Genomic DNA, 17,046 nt, shown 5'->3' with positions numbered 1-17,046 from the left:
TAATTCATATGTAGATTTCAATATTTACATATACGGCTTTATATTTAATTTCACAATTAACGATTTCACAATCGTAGACATATTTATGTTTATGATATTTGGATATGATTAGCTTTTGAGGAATTGTGCAACGCACGCAACAAGTCGTTGGACATTCTGTTACACATATGTACGTCACAGTCTGACGCTTTCATTACGGTAATAAGGGCTATTATCGCATTTATCTAATGTAAATAGCTCGACAGGTTTAATTGATTTACACCGTCAATTAATCTAATTTATTAATTTGTTTGTATTTGTATGTGGGCGGCTTTAACACGCGCATGAAACACTGGTGGTCTAATTAGAACATATTCTACTCACCGACAAAGTTATAATCTTATCAAAGAGCATCACCGGAGGCATGTGAAAGTCAAACACGAAATACTGAAAGAGGAAAGAAATGCGGAGTGTGAGAAATTGATGAGAGTAATACTAGGAGTTCTTACAATAAATAGAATGAATTAAAGCGAGTTTCTTCAATTCATACATATACATATGTATATTTATGTATTTATGTTTATATACATATATATATACTTTGTATTTGTTGTAGATATGTATTTGTATGTACCTCATTATAGTAGGGGCAATTGGTGCTCTCCTTGACGCTGGTGTACTTCTTTTGATCACCCACTTGAATGCAGACAACTGGATCCATGTTGAGGCCAGGCAGCTGACGCGCTTCAATCACTGTAATGCAAACTTGAAAGTCCTGGGACTTGAGGTGGTCGGTAGCGTGTGTCATTGCTTTGATCCTGCGTTGAAAGGTGTGCGGTGCACAGGTGAAGATTGGAAATGAAATGCATAAGAAGCGCTATTATAACTTGTCTATTTATACAAATGTGCGTATGTATGTACGTATATTGGCAGAGGAAAGTGAACTTATTTACATTTTGCCTTTATCATAGTGTTGTTGTTGTAGCTCCTCAACGTCACTTGATTGATTCGATTGCCCACTATCGGCGCCTGTTGCGTGGGCAGATACGCCCTCCCCACATCTGTCTCTAACGGTGAGGCGGCGTGTGTGCAACGCATCATCGGTTTCAGCTTCTGTAGCCGAGGTGACTGCGGTGGGCGCCGCATCCGGTTCAAAAATTAACGGCGATCTGTAATGAAGTATACAAATGTATATATGGTAATGAGTGTACCATAAATAGTTTTTCTGTGATTTGTTTTTGTTAAAGTACAAAAATTTGTGATTTGCGAGTATTAAAAAATCGATTTGTATGTCATATTTCGATAGGTTGTATTTTAAAAAATAATACACTAAAATTGTAAAACGATATTTGAAATAGTTTTTGAGTTACTGCTGTTTGAGGTGTAGCCACTCAATTGAATGGTTGACTGATAGCAGGGTGCAGTTCTTGACGTCATGCCAGTATCTAGAGAAATTACAGAAACTCGGAATGAAGACTTCTAGACGATCACTCCTTCTCATCATAGAAATAAAGCTGGGATGCAAGGCGCTCAGAGTGCAAAACTTATAGAAACTTTATTAGTTTATTAGTTCTTCCAACTGTTTCCGACAAAGATGCGGTCCTATCTGCGGGAGGCCGTGGGCCTGGGTTACTTTTATACCGAAAGCCGGAAAGAGCTCTTACATCGGTGCCGAGGATTTCAGACCTGTTACCTTATCCTCGTTTCTGTTGTAAACATTGAAAAGACTAATAGATCTGTATATTACTCGTAGAAGCAGAATACACACATAACAAAAGCAAGTCGATAGACACTGCTTTGCACGGTGTAGCACGGTGTGGTATCATAGCTGGAGAAAACCCTTAGGAACAAGGAATTCATTGTAGGCACCTTCTACATCGAGTATAAAAAGCCCGAAAAGTTTGGGGAAGAATCTAACCGCAAACATCTTATACAAAGTATTCTTTACGACAGAGTGTTCATAGCGGAGTAAGGTAGTGCAAAGAGATCCTGAAAGGTATAAAGGAGAACTCCGCAAGGTGGCGTTTTCTCCACACTCCTTTGGATTTTAGTGGTTAACAACCTGCTTATAAAACGCGACAAACGAGGCTGTCGGGTGATAGCCTACACTGCTATGTTCTTCTTATGATAAAAGGTGAATTTCTAATTACGGGTTACATCAACAATAGCTCTTAATGCATGCGTTTATGGCTACGAAGTGTGCTATAAGGCTCAAGGAAGCTAGGTACATGAAGAGGTCAGAACAGGGATACGCTGAAATTCTTCTTCAACTGCATTCCTGCAAATTTGGATCACTGCGTCGCTGAGACCACTCGTGGCGGCTTTTTCTCTGCTCACATACTGACGAAAGTTATGTGGATGAGTAGAAATCACTGGAGAAGAGTCGTAGTCAGCTTTTTCACTGATGGTAGGAGGGAAAGTTGAAGGGAGTATTTTCTGCAAGGATTCCTTAGCTTCAGGTTACCGGATCACTGTAGAGTTTTCCAGGCAGAAGTGGCTGCTATCAAGGTGGCTATAAACATACTACTATGGAGTGCAGTTTCTTTCAGGGAATAGAGCATTCAATCCGACAGCCGAACGTCAATATTAGTGCTGACGTCACTAACGGTGCCCTCAAAGATCTTTTCCGAATCGACCTTTTATCCAAAAGTAACTTAACCTAAATTTTAGAATTTATGGTACTCAAGTTGTTTTCACTTGCGTACATACAGACATATACTAAACTACATACATATATCCATACCCATAGGCTAAAATTGCCACTAAATGTGTAATAACCCATTGACGGTTCGAAATGCTTTTAACATGGCACAACTTTTATATCCATTTGTAATGCAACACATTTAGAAATTTTTAGAAATTGTGTCAATGTTTGTGTTCAGCAGGGAGGAAAATTAATTTTCCATTGTTGGACGTCATACTATACAACTAAAAATGAAACTTCACTGAAGTTTCAGATCAATTGGTATTTTATTAGCATATATGTAAGTATGTACGTCTTTCGGAGTGTGAAAATATTAGGGTTGGTAGAATTGGTTAGTTCTAAAAAGAATTAATACGATGACTAATAATTTAGTTGGCATTAGTGCAAAAGCTCTCCTTGCATTGGAAATATAACTTAATGTAATTTTTATAAATGAACAGCAAACGAGATGAGTTCATTTACCTATGACCGACCGTCCTTCCGTCTGTCTAGGTTTAAGGGGTTATGTACACTTGTGTGGTTTGGAAAAATCGATACTTTTTATTGCATTTTCTTAAATTATATTCTTTTAAGATTATTTCTTCCAAATTTCATAGAGATCTGAGCACTAGAACCAAAGTTACAGCTCTCTACAGCGCGCTTCTCCCATATGCCCCCAAGTACGTACCAAAACTTTAAACGCGATTATCTCGAAATGATGTTTTTTAAAAAGTACCGTTGCGGTGAGCAAGGTTTCTAAAGAACCATGCGACCTATCGGTCTAATTTTTTGCTAGCTACTTGAAAACTACAATATCTCGTACTTGAACGAAGGATTTTTTATTTGAAACAAGAGTTTTTTTTTGGGAATGAAAAAAATGAATTTTTAGACACACAAAAATCGATCTTTTCAGTAAAATCATCACCACTTGCGTAAAAATGTTTATTTCGCCAAATCCTTCGTTCAAGTACGGCGTTATAATATAAGCTAAAGAAAACTCTTCTTTTATTTGATTGCAGATGAACCATTACCTACTTATCATGCTCACCGCAAAGCGTCACAGAAAAAAAGTGTATCGACACAACAGCTGTAGTGCCAACAAATGGGCACATTTTTAACTGAAAAATTAAATTAAACAACTTTAAACATATATAAACATATCAACAGTGTTCAATTATTATTAAAAAATCCCGCCTTTGCAAAAAAAAATCTTAGAAAAACCGATTATTTTCAGAGAATAAGTGTATATAACCCCTTAAGGGGGTATTCTAGTCTAGAAATTTGAAAAAATCGAAAAAGTTTTTTTTCATATTTCGATAGTCTTGATATTCAAAATATCTCCCTAAAAGGATTTTTCAAAACTCAAATTATTTTCAAAGTTACGGCCATTTTAGTGAGCGAATATCGTACAACGGTTGAGCGAATATCGTATAACGTAAAACTTTAATCGCGTTTTACTCGAAACTACTATTTTCAACACTTCTGACATGATTTCCCAAGTTCTAATGAACCGATTAACTTGAAATTTGGTGTGTATCTTCTTTATATATCTCTCTATGGTTGGAACTAGGATTATTAAAAAATTTTGATTTCTACTAATTTTAAAAAATTTTGATCTTTGCCAAAAAACGGCCAAAAAATTCAAACAGTCGCCATTTACTGAAAAAAATTTTTTTTTCATTTATCCTAGTTCAGACGATAGCGGCATTTGTACTGATTAAAATTATTATATTTTTTTTCTTCAGATCACCCGAAGTGTTGGAATCGTGTCAACCGTATTTTCAACCCCCGCCACGCCACCACGCCGCAATTAATCAAATTATCACAAAAATTTTTTTTTATTTTTTTTTGTACTCTTAAAATAGCAATAAATATGTGATGAAAAATTGGATGGTAAAAATGTTCTTAGTTTTTTTTTTATTGGACTTTAAAAAATGCTGTTTCTAGACTAGAATACCCCCTTAAGGGTATAAAACTATTTATTAATTGATAGTTAACGTGTTTAATTCACTTACTTTATATTGAAAGTTGAAAGACCGACTGCTTTAATATACCATAAAATCACAAAATATATTAAGCGCTTAATATGTAATAATTTTTAATCCCAATACATGTTTTATTTTAATTACATCAATTATGATTGTTCTGGCAGCAATGCAAAGTGATATAATGCAACACTAACGCCGGAATAGATTGGACCTTTCTTTATAAATTTCTCCCATAAAATGGTTGAGTGAATTTTTGTGTTTTACTTTTAATTTATTTTCTTCTGAAACGTAAAACGTGTAGAACAACCCTACCCACCCTAAAGTAAATAAACGCATGTATGCACATGAGCGAAGGCAAACTGATGACAATCAAATGAAAACATAACGGAAATTGGTAAATTGACAGTTTGTGGTAATGGCTGCTCTTCGCGGAAAAGTAAAGTAAAATTGATGACACGAGTGTAATTTCCATCATACATACGTACATATGTAAGTACAACTCGCAGAGAAAGTTCAATTATCGAATCAATACGAAATTACTGTAGCAATGATGGAAAAAGCTGTAGAGGATGGAGTTGAGATAACTCTGCTAGGTCGTTATGACTCTTTATCAGCTTGGAGTTGTCTGATATACGGAATCTCTTTTATACAACCAAACAAACTGTTGAAGCAATGTGTTTATATGTAGAAGACACTAAGTTAAAAAAATTTACAGTATAATAAATCATAAATACGCTCCGGATCCGGATACAAATTATTACGAAGTTTGCACTTGAGCAGCATCCTTCCATCATTAATTAAGCAATTTTATAAAATTGGACTTGTTTTTACCGCATCCTTAACTTTTGCCCATCCTCAGAGACGTCAACCAACCTTAAGTTAATCAACCTTAAACAGCGTGTGTTAAGCTAGCCACACTCTTAGAACGTCTTAAGAGTTCAATTCTCAACTGACTTCTTGTGTCCTTACGGAGCAACCATCTCATTTTGCACTTAAATACTTTGAATTTCATGTCTTTTAGTGGAACGGCTGCTCTTATCGCTTAGTTAAATTACTAGCGAAGCCAAACGCTGGCGTAAAAATGAGAAAAGACAATTGACGAGGCGTAAAGTAGTGAAACAGGAAATGTGTTGTGCATAAAAGTAAAATTTTACAAGCTCTGAAGGTTTGTGCTCACATACCGACCAGGAACGTTTCTCGGTCAAGATGTAGCTACATAATATACAATTGGATTAATTATACTAGACACACGCAAGAAACCGAGGCTGGGGACGAAGAGCTTAAAATATTGGCAGTTAGGATAGTACCGGAAATCTTACAGTTCGTTATATGCAACGAAATTCATATGCTCTTAAGTTTGATCAAAATTTGTATCAGAATGAGGAGGGAGCGACTTCCGGAACGTACTCAAAGTTTTAAGAAAATTGTTCTCTAATCTGCTGAAGAAAACAAAAGAATATCTGTTGGAATATCCTATAGTATAACATAAAACTGTCGAACTCAATAATAACGAAGTCCACCTAATGAAGTTTAAGATGCCGTTGAACTATCTTCCTCTTCAACTTTACTGGCGCGGTTATAGCCGAGTTAACAACAGCGCCAGTCGTTTCTTCTTTTTGCAATGTGGCGCCAATTGGAGATCTCAAGCGAAGCCAAGTCCTTCTCCACCTGGTCTTTCCAATGAAGTGGAGGTCTTCCTCCGCTTTCTCCGGTGGGTGCTGCGTCGAATACTTTCAGAGCTGGAAGACGGACTATCACGCATTAAAAACTAAGTGCGAACCCGATTGGAGTTTTGGGGATCCTTAAGTCAAAAATAAAACTTAGGGCACCTCAAGATTCTAGTTATCCCCAACAGGCTTAAATATTTACTTCGAAACACTTTCATATGAAAACCAAGTAACTACCACTACTAGCAGCTAACGAATCGACATATGTATATATGTAAATATATATTTATTTATTTTTCTGTTTGTAAATATGTTTTCATTATTAAAACGCCGCTTTTCCGGTGTATTTTACAACAGCTCACTGTGTTCACTTTTTGTCGTGTGCTTTAATTTCTTAACAAGCATTAAGTTAACAATAGCGTATTATCCGCCGAGACACAGGTTGCGAAGCAACAAAAGTTCATAAAAGGGCGCAAACAAAGTATGGTATGTGTTGCAACATTGGAGCATAAATAAACACAATATTGTAGAATATATGTATATAGCTTCATGTGCAAAGACCTATAGGCAGCAGGGAGTACTTACTTACGCGAAGACTTGAATTGTTTGCTAAAAAACCTGAAAAAAAAGTTCAAGTTCGAAAACTTCGAAACAATCATTGTTTAGATCTTCAATGTCCGAAAAGAAGAAAATATTGTAGGCATTTGAGCACATATCGCTAATTTGCTGCAAGACCGGCATAAATCAAAAAACGTGATTTTTGAGTTAATGCTGCAGAATTGTTCGTTATATCATACTTCATGTTGAGTGAAAAATTCATATGAATACCTCTTATATGCTCCGCTTGAGAAGAGGTGTAAGGTTGGAGTCACCGTGTAAGGTTGTAGTCAGTTGAAAACTTTAAACTCGTTTTCTGGAGAATCGATTTTTTTGACTTATGCCGGTCTTGCAGCAAATGAGCGATATGGCCTTGCAAAGTTCATTACCAAACTTATAATATAATTTTCCAAATCGTATCTTCACATGACTCGTGGTCACAGTAGCGTAAGGGTTAAGGCATATTACAGCAAAACTTTTCTCATACATTGCTGCAATCAAATAATTGCAGAATGTGTAGAATGCAAACTTATGCGAGTAAGAAGAAGAACGCATGCAATTTAAATAAGTTTCCTGTAATGTCGAATAGTTTGTTGAAATTCGAGGAAAGGAATCAGAGTTTATGTTGCAGAACACATTTATGAAATTCTATTATGCCACTTGATTTCATACGATTGCGTAAGTTGCTGACATGAACTTTTTACTTTGTGGTGAACTTGAATTGATACTTGCGTTGACTTGAGCAGCATTCTCTTTTTTACTTTTTAACTATTAGTAAAGATACGAATTATTGCAAGAGGGACGAGGAAACTGGGGTATATACTACTACCACAAAATTTCGGAAAAAACAAGTATAGCTGTAGTTTGCTTATTGACTGAAATGTTTGTGTAAAAGTTTAGTAAGCCGAGGGAAGATACTAAATGGTTTTATTTATATTAAGTCCAGGATCTAACTTCAATATCATAAGTCTCTTATATTATATTAGGTTGTCAAAAAAGTCTTGAGGTATTTTCGCTAGTTGGCGCTGAAAGCGCGTAGTTCTAGTTTTATTCGTCGCATCGGGTCATGCTATACCTTTTTGGAAAGCTCATTTCACGCGCTAACAAAAAATTTAATAAAAATACCGCAAGACTTTTTTGACAACCTAATATATGAATATTCTAATAGGTTAAGTGAAAGAACAAAAACATTTTAGTCGCGTGTTCCTTGGTGAAGAAGTAATCGGTTCACAACCACGACCACAAAATGCCATTAAACGAAAACCTATAAGGTCTTATAGGAGGATGCAGCCATTAGCAGAAATTCACCGAAGTGAGGAAAGTTCTCCCTGAGCGCCATTCACTTGGGGGTGGGCAGAAATGATTCTTTGATATGTGGCTCAAGAAACTCACGACTTCGGGTCTAAGACCAAGTATTCTCTGGGTTGCCATAAAAACATTCGTTTGAAAGCGAGCTCAAGTGAGAAGGCGAAACATCCGCCATGTAAAAAGCATCCTCAGTGAAAAGACGAAAACAGCTTCGGATGAGTGACACCCTTAATTGGGAAGCACGGGCCAAGGACGAAGACGAGTATGACATTTACCACAGTGGCCATATAAAGGAGCGCGAATTCGGTGGAGAATTCTCTTGTAGAACCCCTCGAGGTGATCTAGTGAATTATGTCGAAAGCATACTGAAATTAATGAGGCAACAACTCTCTAACCTGTTGAATGGCAGTGAAAGCATAATACCGGGATATGATGAACCCGATTTCCCGATTACGATGGAGCGGACGTTCCACAGCCCGACCATGATGAAGTTCGAATAGCAGTTACTCTAAAGAACAACAAAGCGGCGGGGACCGGCTAGCTATCCAAATACGGCGGCGAAGAACTGATAAAGATGACAGCTTCTTTGTAGAATACTGTCGGACGAACCGGTGCTACTTCGTACTGAGTGGGCAATTGAGAAGTAAAGTCCTCTCTAGACGAATAAAAATCAAACTCTACAAGTCACTCATAATTCCCGTCCAGCTATATCGTGCAGAGGCTTGGACGATGACAACAACTGATGATTCGGCGAATTTTCGAGAGAAAGGTTCTACGGAAGATTTATGATCCTTTGTGCATTGGCAACGGCGAATATCGCAGTCAATAGAACGATGGGTTGGACGAGATATACTAAGACGTTGACATAGTTCAGCGAGTTAAGAGACAGCGGCTACGCTGGCTAGGTCATGTCGTCCGAATGGACGGAAACTCTCCAGCTCTGAAAGTATTCGACGCAGTACCCGCCGGGGGAAGCAGAGAAAGAGGAAGACCTCCACTCCGTTGGAAAAACCAGGGGGAGAAGGACCTGGCTTCGCTTGGAATGTCTAATTAGCGCCACGTAGCGAAAGAAGAAACGACTGGCGCGCTGTTGTTAACTCGGCTATATTGTCTACGCCAATAAAGAGGAAGATATTAATCACTACATACTATAAAACAAAGTTGCTTTCTCTGACCCTATGTCACTAAGTACATATGCTTAAATCTTTAAAACTACGTAACGGATTTTGAAGCGGTTTTTTTTAATAGACAGAGTAATTGAAGAGGAAGGTATATGTGTATAATAACATCCATTAAATAGTGAAAAAGTTCTGTTATTTATGAGGTTTCTAATGTGATGTCGTAAATAATTAATTTTTTTTTCGCTTACATTGCCAACGTAGGCTGAACTTTACAAGATTTTTTAAAACAATGTGCTAAGTATTGTACACATTGAAAAGGTCTACAGAAAACTCAGCGATGGTATATGTACAAGTATGTCTATCTCTTATGGATATCCTACAATAACATTTTTTTGTCATTTGCTTTTTACGGAAAATAATGGCTAATTTTAGAAGTGATTTTAACCAATACAGCATTAATTTTTGTCCAATTAAATACCTTAAATACATTGCTGATTAATGTATATCTATGTATATGGCTCTTTACAGCATATGATTTAAATGAATATTTTCGAAGATATTACAGATTTAAAAATTGCGGGACGTAGCGTTATAACTCAAGTACGGCTGAACCGATGTAGCTTAGAACCAGGAGACAGACATAGGACTCTTTTTATTTCTTTATGCATGAACCATCTATGTATCAGCCACAGTGATATATTTATGTATATTTTGTATAACGTTTGCGCTTGAGTTAAATATGTTTTCATATAAGGTATGTATGCATTTGTAGCTAATTTTTTGAAATACTTTCCCGGAAACATTATATATTTATTAGTTTGAATTTAATTACATAATTTCCAGTTTCAAAGAAATTTATTGTCATAATATACATATGTACATACTTATAATGTTCATAAGGAAAACAAAGTCACGACATTGTCTCCATGGATTATAATGCAAATTTGTATTAATTAAAACACACAGTTAGAAAGTTTATGGGTGTTTTACGTGCATAGATAATTATATATATATACATACAAGTATATAATATTGTATGTAACGGGTGATTTTTTTGAGGTTAGGATTTTCATGCATTAGTATTTGACAGATCACGTGGGATTTCAGACATGGTGTCAAAGAGAAAGATGCTCAGTATGCTTTGACATTTCATCATGAATAGACTTACTAACGAGCAACGCTTGCAAATCATTGAATTTTATTACCAAAATCAGTGTTCGGTTCGAAATGTGTTTCGCGCGCGTGTTTTGTTCAGCGATGAGGCTCATATCTGGTTGAATGGCTACGTAAATAAGCAAAATTGCCGCATTTGGGGTGAAGAGCAACCAGAAGCCGTTCAAGAACTGCCCATGCATCCCGAAAAATGCACTGTTTGGTGTGGTTTGTACGCTGGTGGAATCATTGGACCGTATTTTTTCAAAGATGCTGTTGGACGCAACGTTACGGTGAATGGCGATCGCTATCGTTCGATGCTAACAAACTTTTTGTTGCCAAATATGGAAGAACTGAACTTGGTTGACATGTGGTTTCAACAAGATGGCGCTACATGCCACACAGCTCGCGATTCTATGGCCATTTTGAGGGAAAACTTCGGACAACAATTCATCTCAAGAAATGGACCCGTAAGTTGGCCACCAAGATCATGCGATTTAACGCCTTTAGACTATTTTTTGTGGGGCTACGTCAAGTCTAAAGTCTACAGAAATAAGCCAGCAACTATTCCAGCTTTGGAAGACAACATTTCCGAAGAAATTCGGGCTATTCCGGCCGAAATGCTCGAAAAAGTTGCCCAAAATTGGACTTTCCGAATGGACCACCTAAGACGCAGCCGCGGTCAACATTTAAATGAAATTATCTTCAAAAAGTAAATGTCATGAACCAATCTAACGTTTCAAATAAAGAACCGATGAGATTTTGCAAATTTTATGCGTTTTTTTTTTAAAAAAAGTTATCAAGCTCTTAAAAAATTACCCTTTATATCCACGTTGGCTTAGTATACTATATATATACATATATTAGGGAATATTTAAAGTTTGAAACGCCAACTTTATGAATATGATGGTTACGAGTATTTCCGAGAAACGAAAATTACTTGGTGAAATTTTAGTTTGAATGAAAAAACGAAAATTGCTATGTAATATGTATGGAAACCTAAAAAAAATAGTGACCCCTTAGAGTTAAGCTACAGCGCCTGGCTTGAGGGAGGATTTTTTGTTTGTCAATCACTAACGTTTGAGGGGGTAAGAGTTGAAAAAAAATTTAAAAGATTTGTTTGAAGCACCCTAATCTATATACTTATACTATAATAGCGACCGTTGCGTGGTGGTTAGAGTTGTATTCATAACTTATCGTTCTAAATTAGGGTTAAAATACTACAATCGCGTAAGTGTAAACGTAAACTGTTGGGTTCGGTGGAAAGTTAAATGAAAAATAAATGCACATAAAATATAGAAAAATGTTTCGGCATAATTTAGATAGATATATTTCTTCTTCTTCTTTACTGGCGTAGACACCGCTTACGCGATTATAGCCGAGTCAACAACAGCGCGCCAGTCGTTCTTTCTTTTCGCTACGTGGCGCCAATTGGATATTCCAAGCGAGGCCAGGTCCTTCTCCACTTGCTCCTTCCAACGGAGTGAAGGTCTTCCACTTCCCCCGCTTCCCGCGGCGGGTACTGCGTCGAATACCTTCAGAGAGTGTTTTCGCCCATTCGGACGACATGAGTAGCCGCTGTCCTTTAATTCGCTTAACTAGGTCAATGTTGTCGTATATCTCGTACAGCTGATCGTTCCATCGAATGCGATATTCGCCGTGGCCAACACGCAAAGATCATAAATATTTTGCAGAACTTTTCTCTCGAAAACTCGTAACATCGACTCATCAGTTGTTGTCATCGTCTATGCCTCTGCATCATATAGCAGGACGGGAATAATGAGTGACTTATAGAGTTTGGTTTTTGTTCGTCGAGAAAGGACTTTACTTCTCAATTGCCTACTCAGTCCGAAGTAGCACCTGTTGGCAAGATTAATGCGTTGGATTTCGAGGCTGACATTGTTGGTGGTATTTACGCTGGTTCCAAAATAGACGAAATTGTCTACGACTTCGAAGTTATGACTGCCAACAGTGACATGAGTGCCAAGTCGCGAGTGCGATGACTGTTTGTTTGATGACAGGAGATATTTCGTCTTGCCCTCGTTCACTGTCAGACCCATTTGTTTTGCTTCATTGTCCAGTCTAGAGAAAGCAGAACTAACGGCGCGGTTGTTGAGGCCGATGATATCAATATCATCGCAGACGCCAGCAGTTGTACACTCTTATAAAAGATTGTACCTGCTCGATTCAGTTCTGCAGCTCTAATAATTTTCTCCAGCAGCAGATTGAAAAAGTCGCACGATAGGGAGTCGCCTTGTCTTAAACCTCGTTTGGTATCGAACGGCTCGGAGAGGTCCTTCCCGATCCAGACGGATCTTTTGGTGTTGCTCAACGTTAGTTTACACAGGCGTATTAGTTTTGCGGGGATACCAAATTCAGACATCGCGGCATAAAGGCAGCTCCTTTTCGTGCTGTCGAAAGCAGCTTTGAAATCGACGAATAGGTGGTGAGTGTCGATTCTCCTTTCACGGGTCTTTTCCAAGATTTGGCGCATGGTGAATATCTGGTCTGTTGTTGATTTACCAGGTCTGAAGCCACACTGATAAAGTCCAATCAGTTTGTTGACGGTGGGCTTTAATCTTTCACACAATACGCTCTATAGAACCTTGTACGCGATGTTGAGGAGGCTTATCCCGCGGTAGTTGGCGCAGATTGTGGGGTCTCCTTTTTTGTGGATTGGGCATAGCACACTTAAATTCCAATCGTTGGGCATGATTTCATCCGACCATATTTTGCAAAGAAGCTGATGCATGCTCCTTATCAGTTCTTCGCCGCCGTGTTTGAATAGCTCGGCCGGCAATCCGTCGGCCCCTGCCGCTTTGTTGTTCTTCAGGCGAGCAACTGCTATTCGAACTTCGTCATGGTCGGGTAATGAAACGTCTGCTCCATCGTCATCGATTGGGGAATCGGGTTCGCCTTCTCCTGGTGTTATTTGTTCACTGCCATTCAGCAGGCTGGAGAAGTGTTCCCTCCAAAATCTAAGTATGCTCTGGGCATCGGTGGCTAGATCACCTTTAGGGGTTCTACAAGAGTATGCAATGATCTTGAAACCTTCTGTTAGTCGCCGTATCTTTTCGTAGAATTTTCGAGCATTACCCTTGACGGCCAGCTTGTCAAGTTCTTCATACTCAAGCATTTCGGCCTCTTTATTTTTCTGTCTGCAAATGCATCTCGATTCCCTCTTCAACTCTTGGTATCTATCCCATCCCGCACGTGTTATGGTCGATTGTAACGTTGTGAGGTAGGCAGTCTGTTTTCTCTCCGCTGCGACACAGCACTCCTCATCGTATCAGCTGTTCTTTTGCTTTTTCCAAAAACCAATGGTTTCGTTTGCAGCTGCACGTAAGGAGCTCGAAATGCCGTCCCACAGTTTCCTTATACCAAGTTGTTAACGAGCGCTCTCAGAGAGCACGAGTGCAAGTCGAGCAGAAAGTCGTTCGGCTGTCTGTTGTGATTGCAGCTTCTCGACGTCGAACCTTCCTTGTGTTTGTTGGCGTGCGTTTTTTGCTGCACAGAGGTGTATGCGAATCTTGATTGCAACAAGATAGTGGTCCGAATCGATGTTAGGACCTTGGAACGTACGCACATCTAAAACACTGGAGACGTGTATTCCGTCTATCACAACATGATCGATCTGGTTGGTGGTTTCTCGATTCGGAGACAGCCAGGCAGCTTGATGTATCTTCTTATGATGGAGTCTAGTACTACAGATAACCATATTTCGGGCCCCGGTGAAGTCGATCAGCCTCAACCCATTTGGGGATGTTTCCTCGTGGAGACTGAATTTACCGACCGTAGTGCCAAAGATAGATATACTATTTTACAAAAAAAATGTATAGTAAGTCAGACTAAAAACTTTTAAAATAATTTTATTGTTTGTTTGTAAAAGATTATTCAGTGCTCAATAACTCAGAAATGGGCTTTGAAGTTTTAACCGATATTCGTTTTAGGTGGTGTGTTTTCTCCCATTAAAAAGGAACTTTCTTTCACAAAAAAGATATACATACATATGTAAATAGTATATGCAAACGAATAACGTAAATAGAGCCGCCTCCCTATTTTTGTCTGTTGTTTATACGAAAACGGGATCATCTGGAGCGCTCAACTAATACACATGAATACTAAAAATACCTTGGCCTACAATCCATGCTAAATTTGTAAAGGTATGTGTAAAATAAAGTAGTTGTCCATACAAGTACTTGATTGGCTTAACATACATATAGTAGTCTGATGAGTTGCTTTGTGGATAGAAAATGAAATGTGCGAAATTTCTGCTTATAGAGTATCCGACATATTATTCTGGGTGCTACAAAAATTTATTATTCGACGGAACTATGAATAAATCAATCTTGAAATCATATGTGATGTTTATTAATTCATAATACATGTCGTAGGCTCACTTATTAAGGGGTCAGTATGGTAATTTGGCCAATTTTTTTTTACTTTTTTTCATAGAAATTTTTGTTCTACAATAGAGCTTTTTCAACATATCGTGGAGTGTATAAACAAATTTTTTTCGGAATTTTTTGATGACATATGTCGGAGAAATGGCTGGGTAAATGAGATGCGTTTTTTCACTGACGGATATGATTTTACATGTGTGGATCATCTGAAACACAAAATCCAATTTATTCTTAAAAATTACGTGAATGGTTATCGTCCATATAAGAATCATGAAAAAATGTTGACAAATAAAAAAGTAATTTGCGTTTTTTTATTTTTCCCCATGTTTTTTTTTACATAACATTGTTTGTGAACCTTAAAAAAAATTAGGCAAATAGTTTGAGTAGTTCGACCGGAATGATGTTCGCCAGTTTAAAAAAGTGTGTTTTGAGATAAACGCGTTTAAAGTTTGAGGTACTGAAAAAGCATCCAAAGATGTGCACTCAGAGCGTTCCGAACGTCGAGCGGTATTATTATTTTTGGGCCTTTTTCGAAACCTACCAATGGTAAAGTGGGTTTCTACGTTAATTCTAAGGGTATAAGGGAACATAAAATGCAAAAAAAGAAAATCGAAAAAAGATTACCCTACTGACTCCTTAAATGAGATATATGTTAACTAAACCGGAAGTTTGAAATTGTCACATTAGGTATATGGGCATTACGGAAAATAATAGCCCGATTCCATCCACTTTTGAAAGGAGGATATGATTTTAAAATGTTTCAGCGAGTTTGACCAACATTTTTGTAAATAAGTCAGTCATAGAGTAAAGAGAAAAAAAGTGAACGTTACGATGTCAATGGTACAAATTAACAAATCTGAAACAAATCTATTCCTTTGCAGCCCTTTTCATGAAGTTAAATTAAAATTTGATTCTGATTTGTTTCACTAATGACACAGTATTTTAAGCACAAATGACTTTTGAGCTGTTATTTAATGAAGCATTTTGCAGTGTGGTATCTCAATTTATTTTGTTATAGAACTAGTTAAGCCACTTTATGACTTTTAGGTATTTGAAGACCTGTACCAAGTTTCAGACAGTGAAGAAATCAATTAGAAAATATTGACAAATCGGATTAATCTTCTCTCTTAAAGTACACTTTATTCGATCATAAATCCGGCATTAAAATTTGCAACATATTTGTTTTAAGTAAATTAAACCCTTGATGAATATGTGAGTATGCGTCAGTTGCAAGCTACAAATATGTTAAGCAACGCTGCATACATTCTCAACCGTTGCGAAGAATTTAAACCACTCAAACAACATTCCACACTGCAGCATTCCACTAACATACTATTTCTGTAAATATTTTGCAAAGCTTTGTACTTCATTCACTGCATATCAACATAACCCCGCGGGCAGCTTCAACAAACTAAATACCTTCCACATCTTCGGGTGGAATGGCAGAGAAGAGGATAGTATACTTTGTATATTGTATATACATGTGGATATGCAAGACGCACACGATGCCGGAGCAGTAGCACAACGGCGGAGCTGTCGACACGTGAATTTAGCAGACGGTAAATAAAAAGTGCTCGATATAAAAATGGTAAACATTTCAATGCAGTCTAGTTCACGTGCATATGAGTATGTCTACATGTATGCATATTTATGCACTTCAGCAGTGTGTAAACATTGGCTGCCCTTAATGTTGCTCATACGCCGCGTCGACTGCGTTTTTTGCTGAGAGCTTATTGGAGAATGCAAATTTGCACTCCCCACTTGCGGTGTTGTTGTACATTAGCCTGCAAAAATGTATATGTGTGGCTGCATCAGCCAGCCCAAAGACAAAATATATGTATATATATATATATACGTATATATGTATTCTCGTAAATTGCAAAACCGAGTCGTCTGTTAAAACAGCAATGCCAATGATCATGGACGCGTGCGGACAGCTCGATTTCACGCACACACATGCATATTAATATAACCTTGTCTGGGAGATTCTTATACAGTTACTCGAAATGTCGGTTGGCGTGCTGTTAATGTTGTTTGAACGTGTCTGGTAGGTGTAACCGGAAATGTGTACATAATAAAATTGGTCAGCGCGGAGCAATTTGTCGCAATTTGTGTAGCTTGCGTGGGTGTGTATACAATTGTGGTTGG

General features: G+C 37.7%; 1 protein-coding gene across 2 annotated transcripts in view; it reads right to left on the bottom strand.

The window, feature by feature from the left end:
- The window catches only part of LOC105231372 (otoferlin), a 130,856-nt gene that overhangs the window by 16,246 nt on the left and 97,564 nt on the right, over positions 1–17,046 (bottom strand). For both annotated transcript variants that reach the window (XM_049455968.1, XM_049455967.1), the window contains exons 8-10: positions 933–1,148; positions 614–797; positions 364–426 (exon numbers count right to left, since the gene is read on the bottom strand). In XM_049455968.1, coding sequence (XP_049311925.1) covers positions 364–426; positions 614–797; positions 933–1,148 — 463 coding nt within the window. The remainder of the gene's footprint in view (positions 1–363; positions 427–613; positions 798–932; positions 1,149–17,046) is intronic.

The sequence above is a fragment of the Bactrocera dorsalis genome, chromosome 4 (assembly GCF_023373825.1).
Source record: "Bactrocera dorsalis isolate Fly_Bdor chromosome 4, ASM2337382v1, whole genome shotgun sequence".
Classification (NCBI taxonomy): Eukaryota; Metazoa; Arthropoda; class Insecta; order Diptera; family Tephritidae; genus Bactrocera; species Bactrocera dorsalis.
This window is presented reverse-complemented; position numbering and strand designations above follow the sequence as displayed.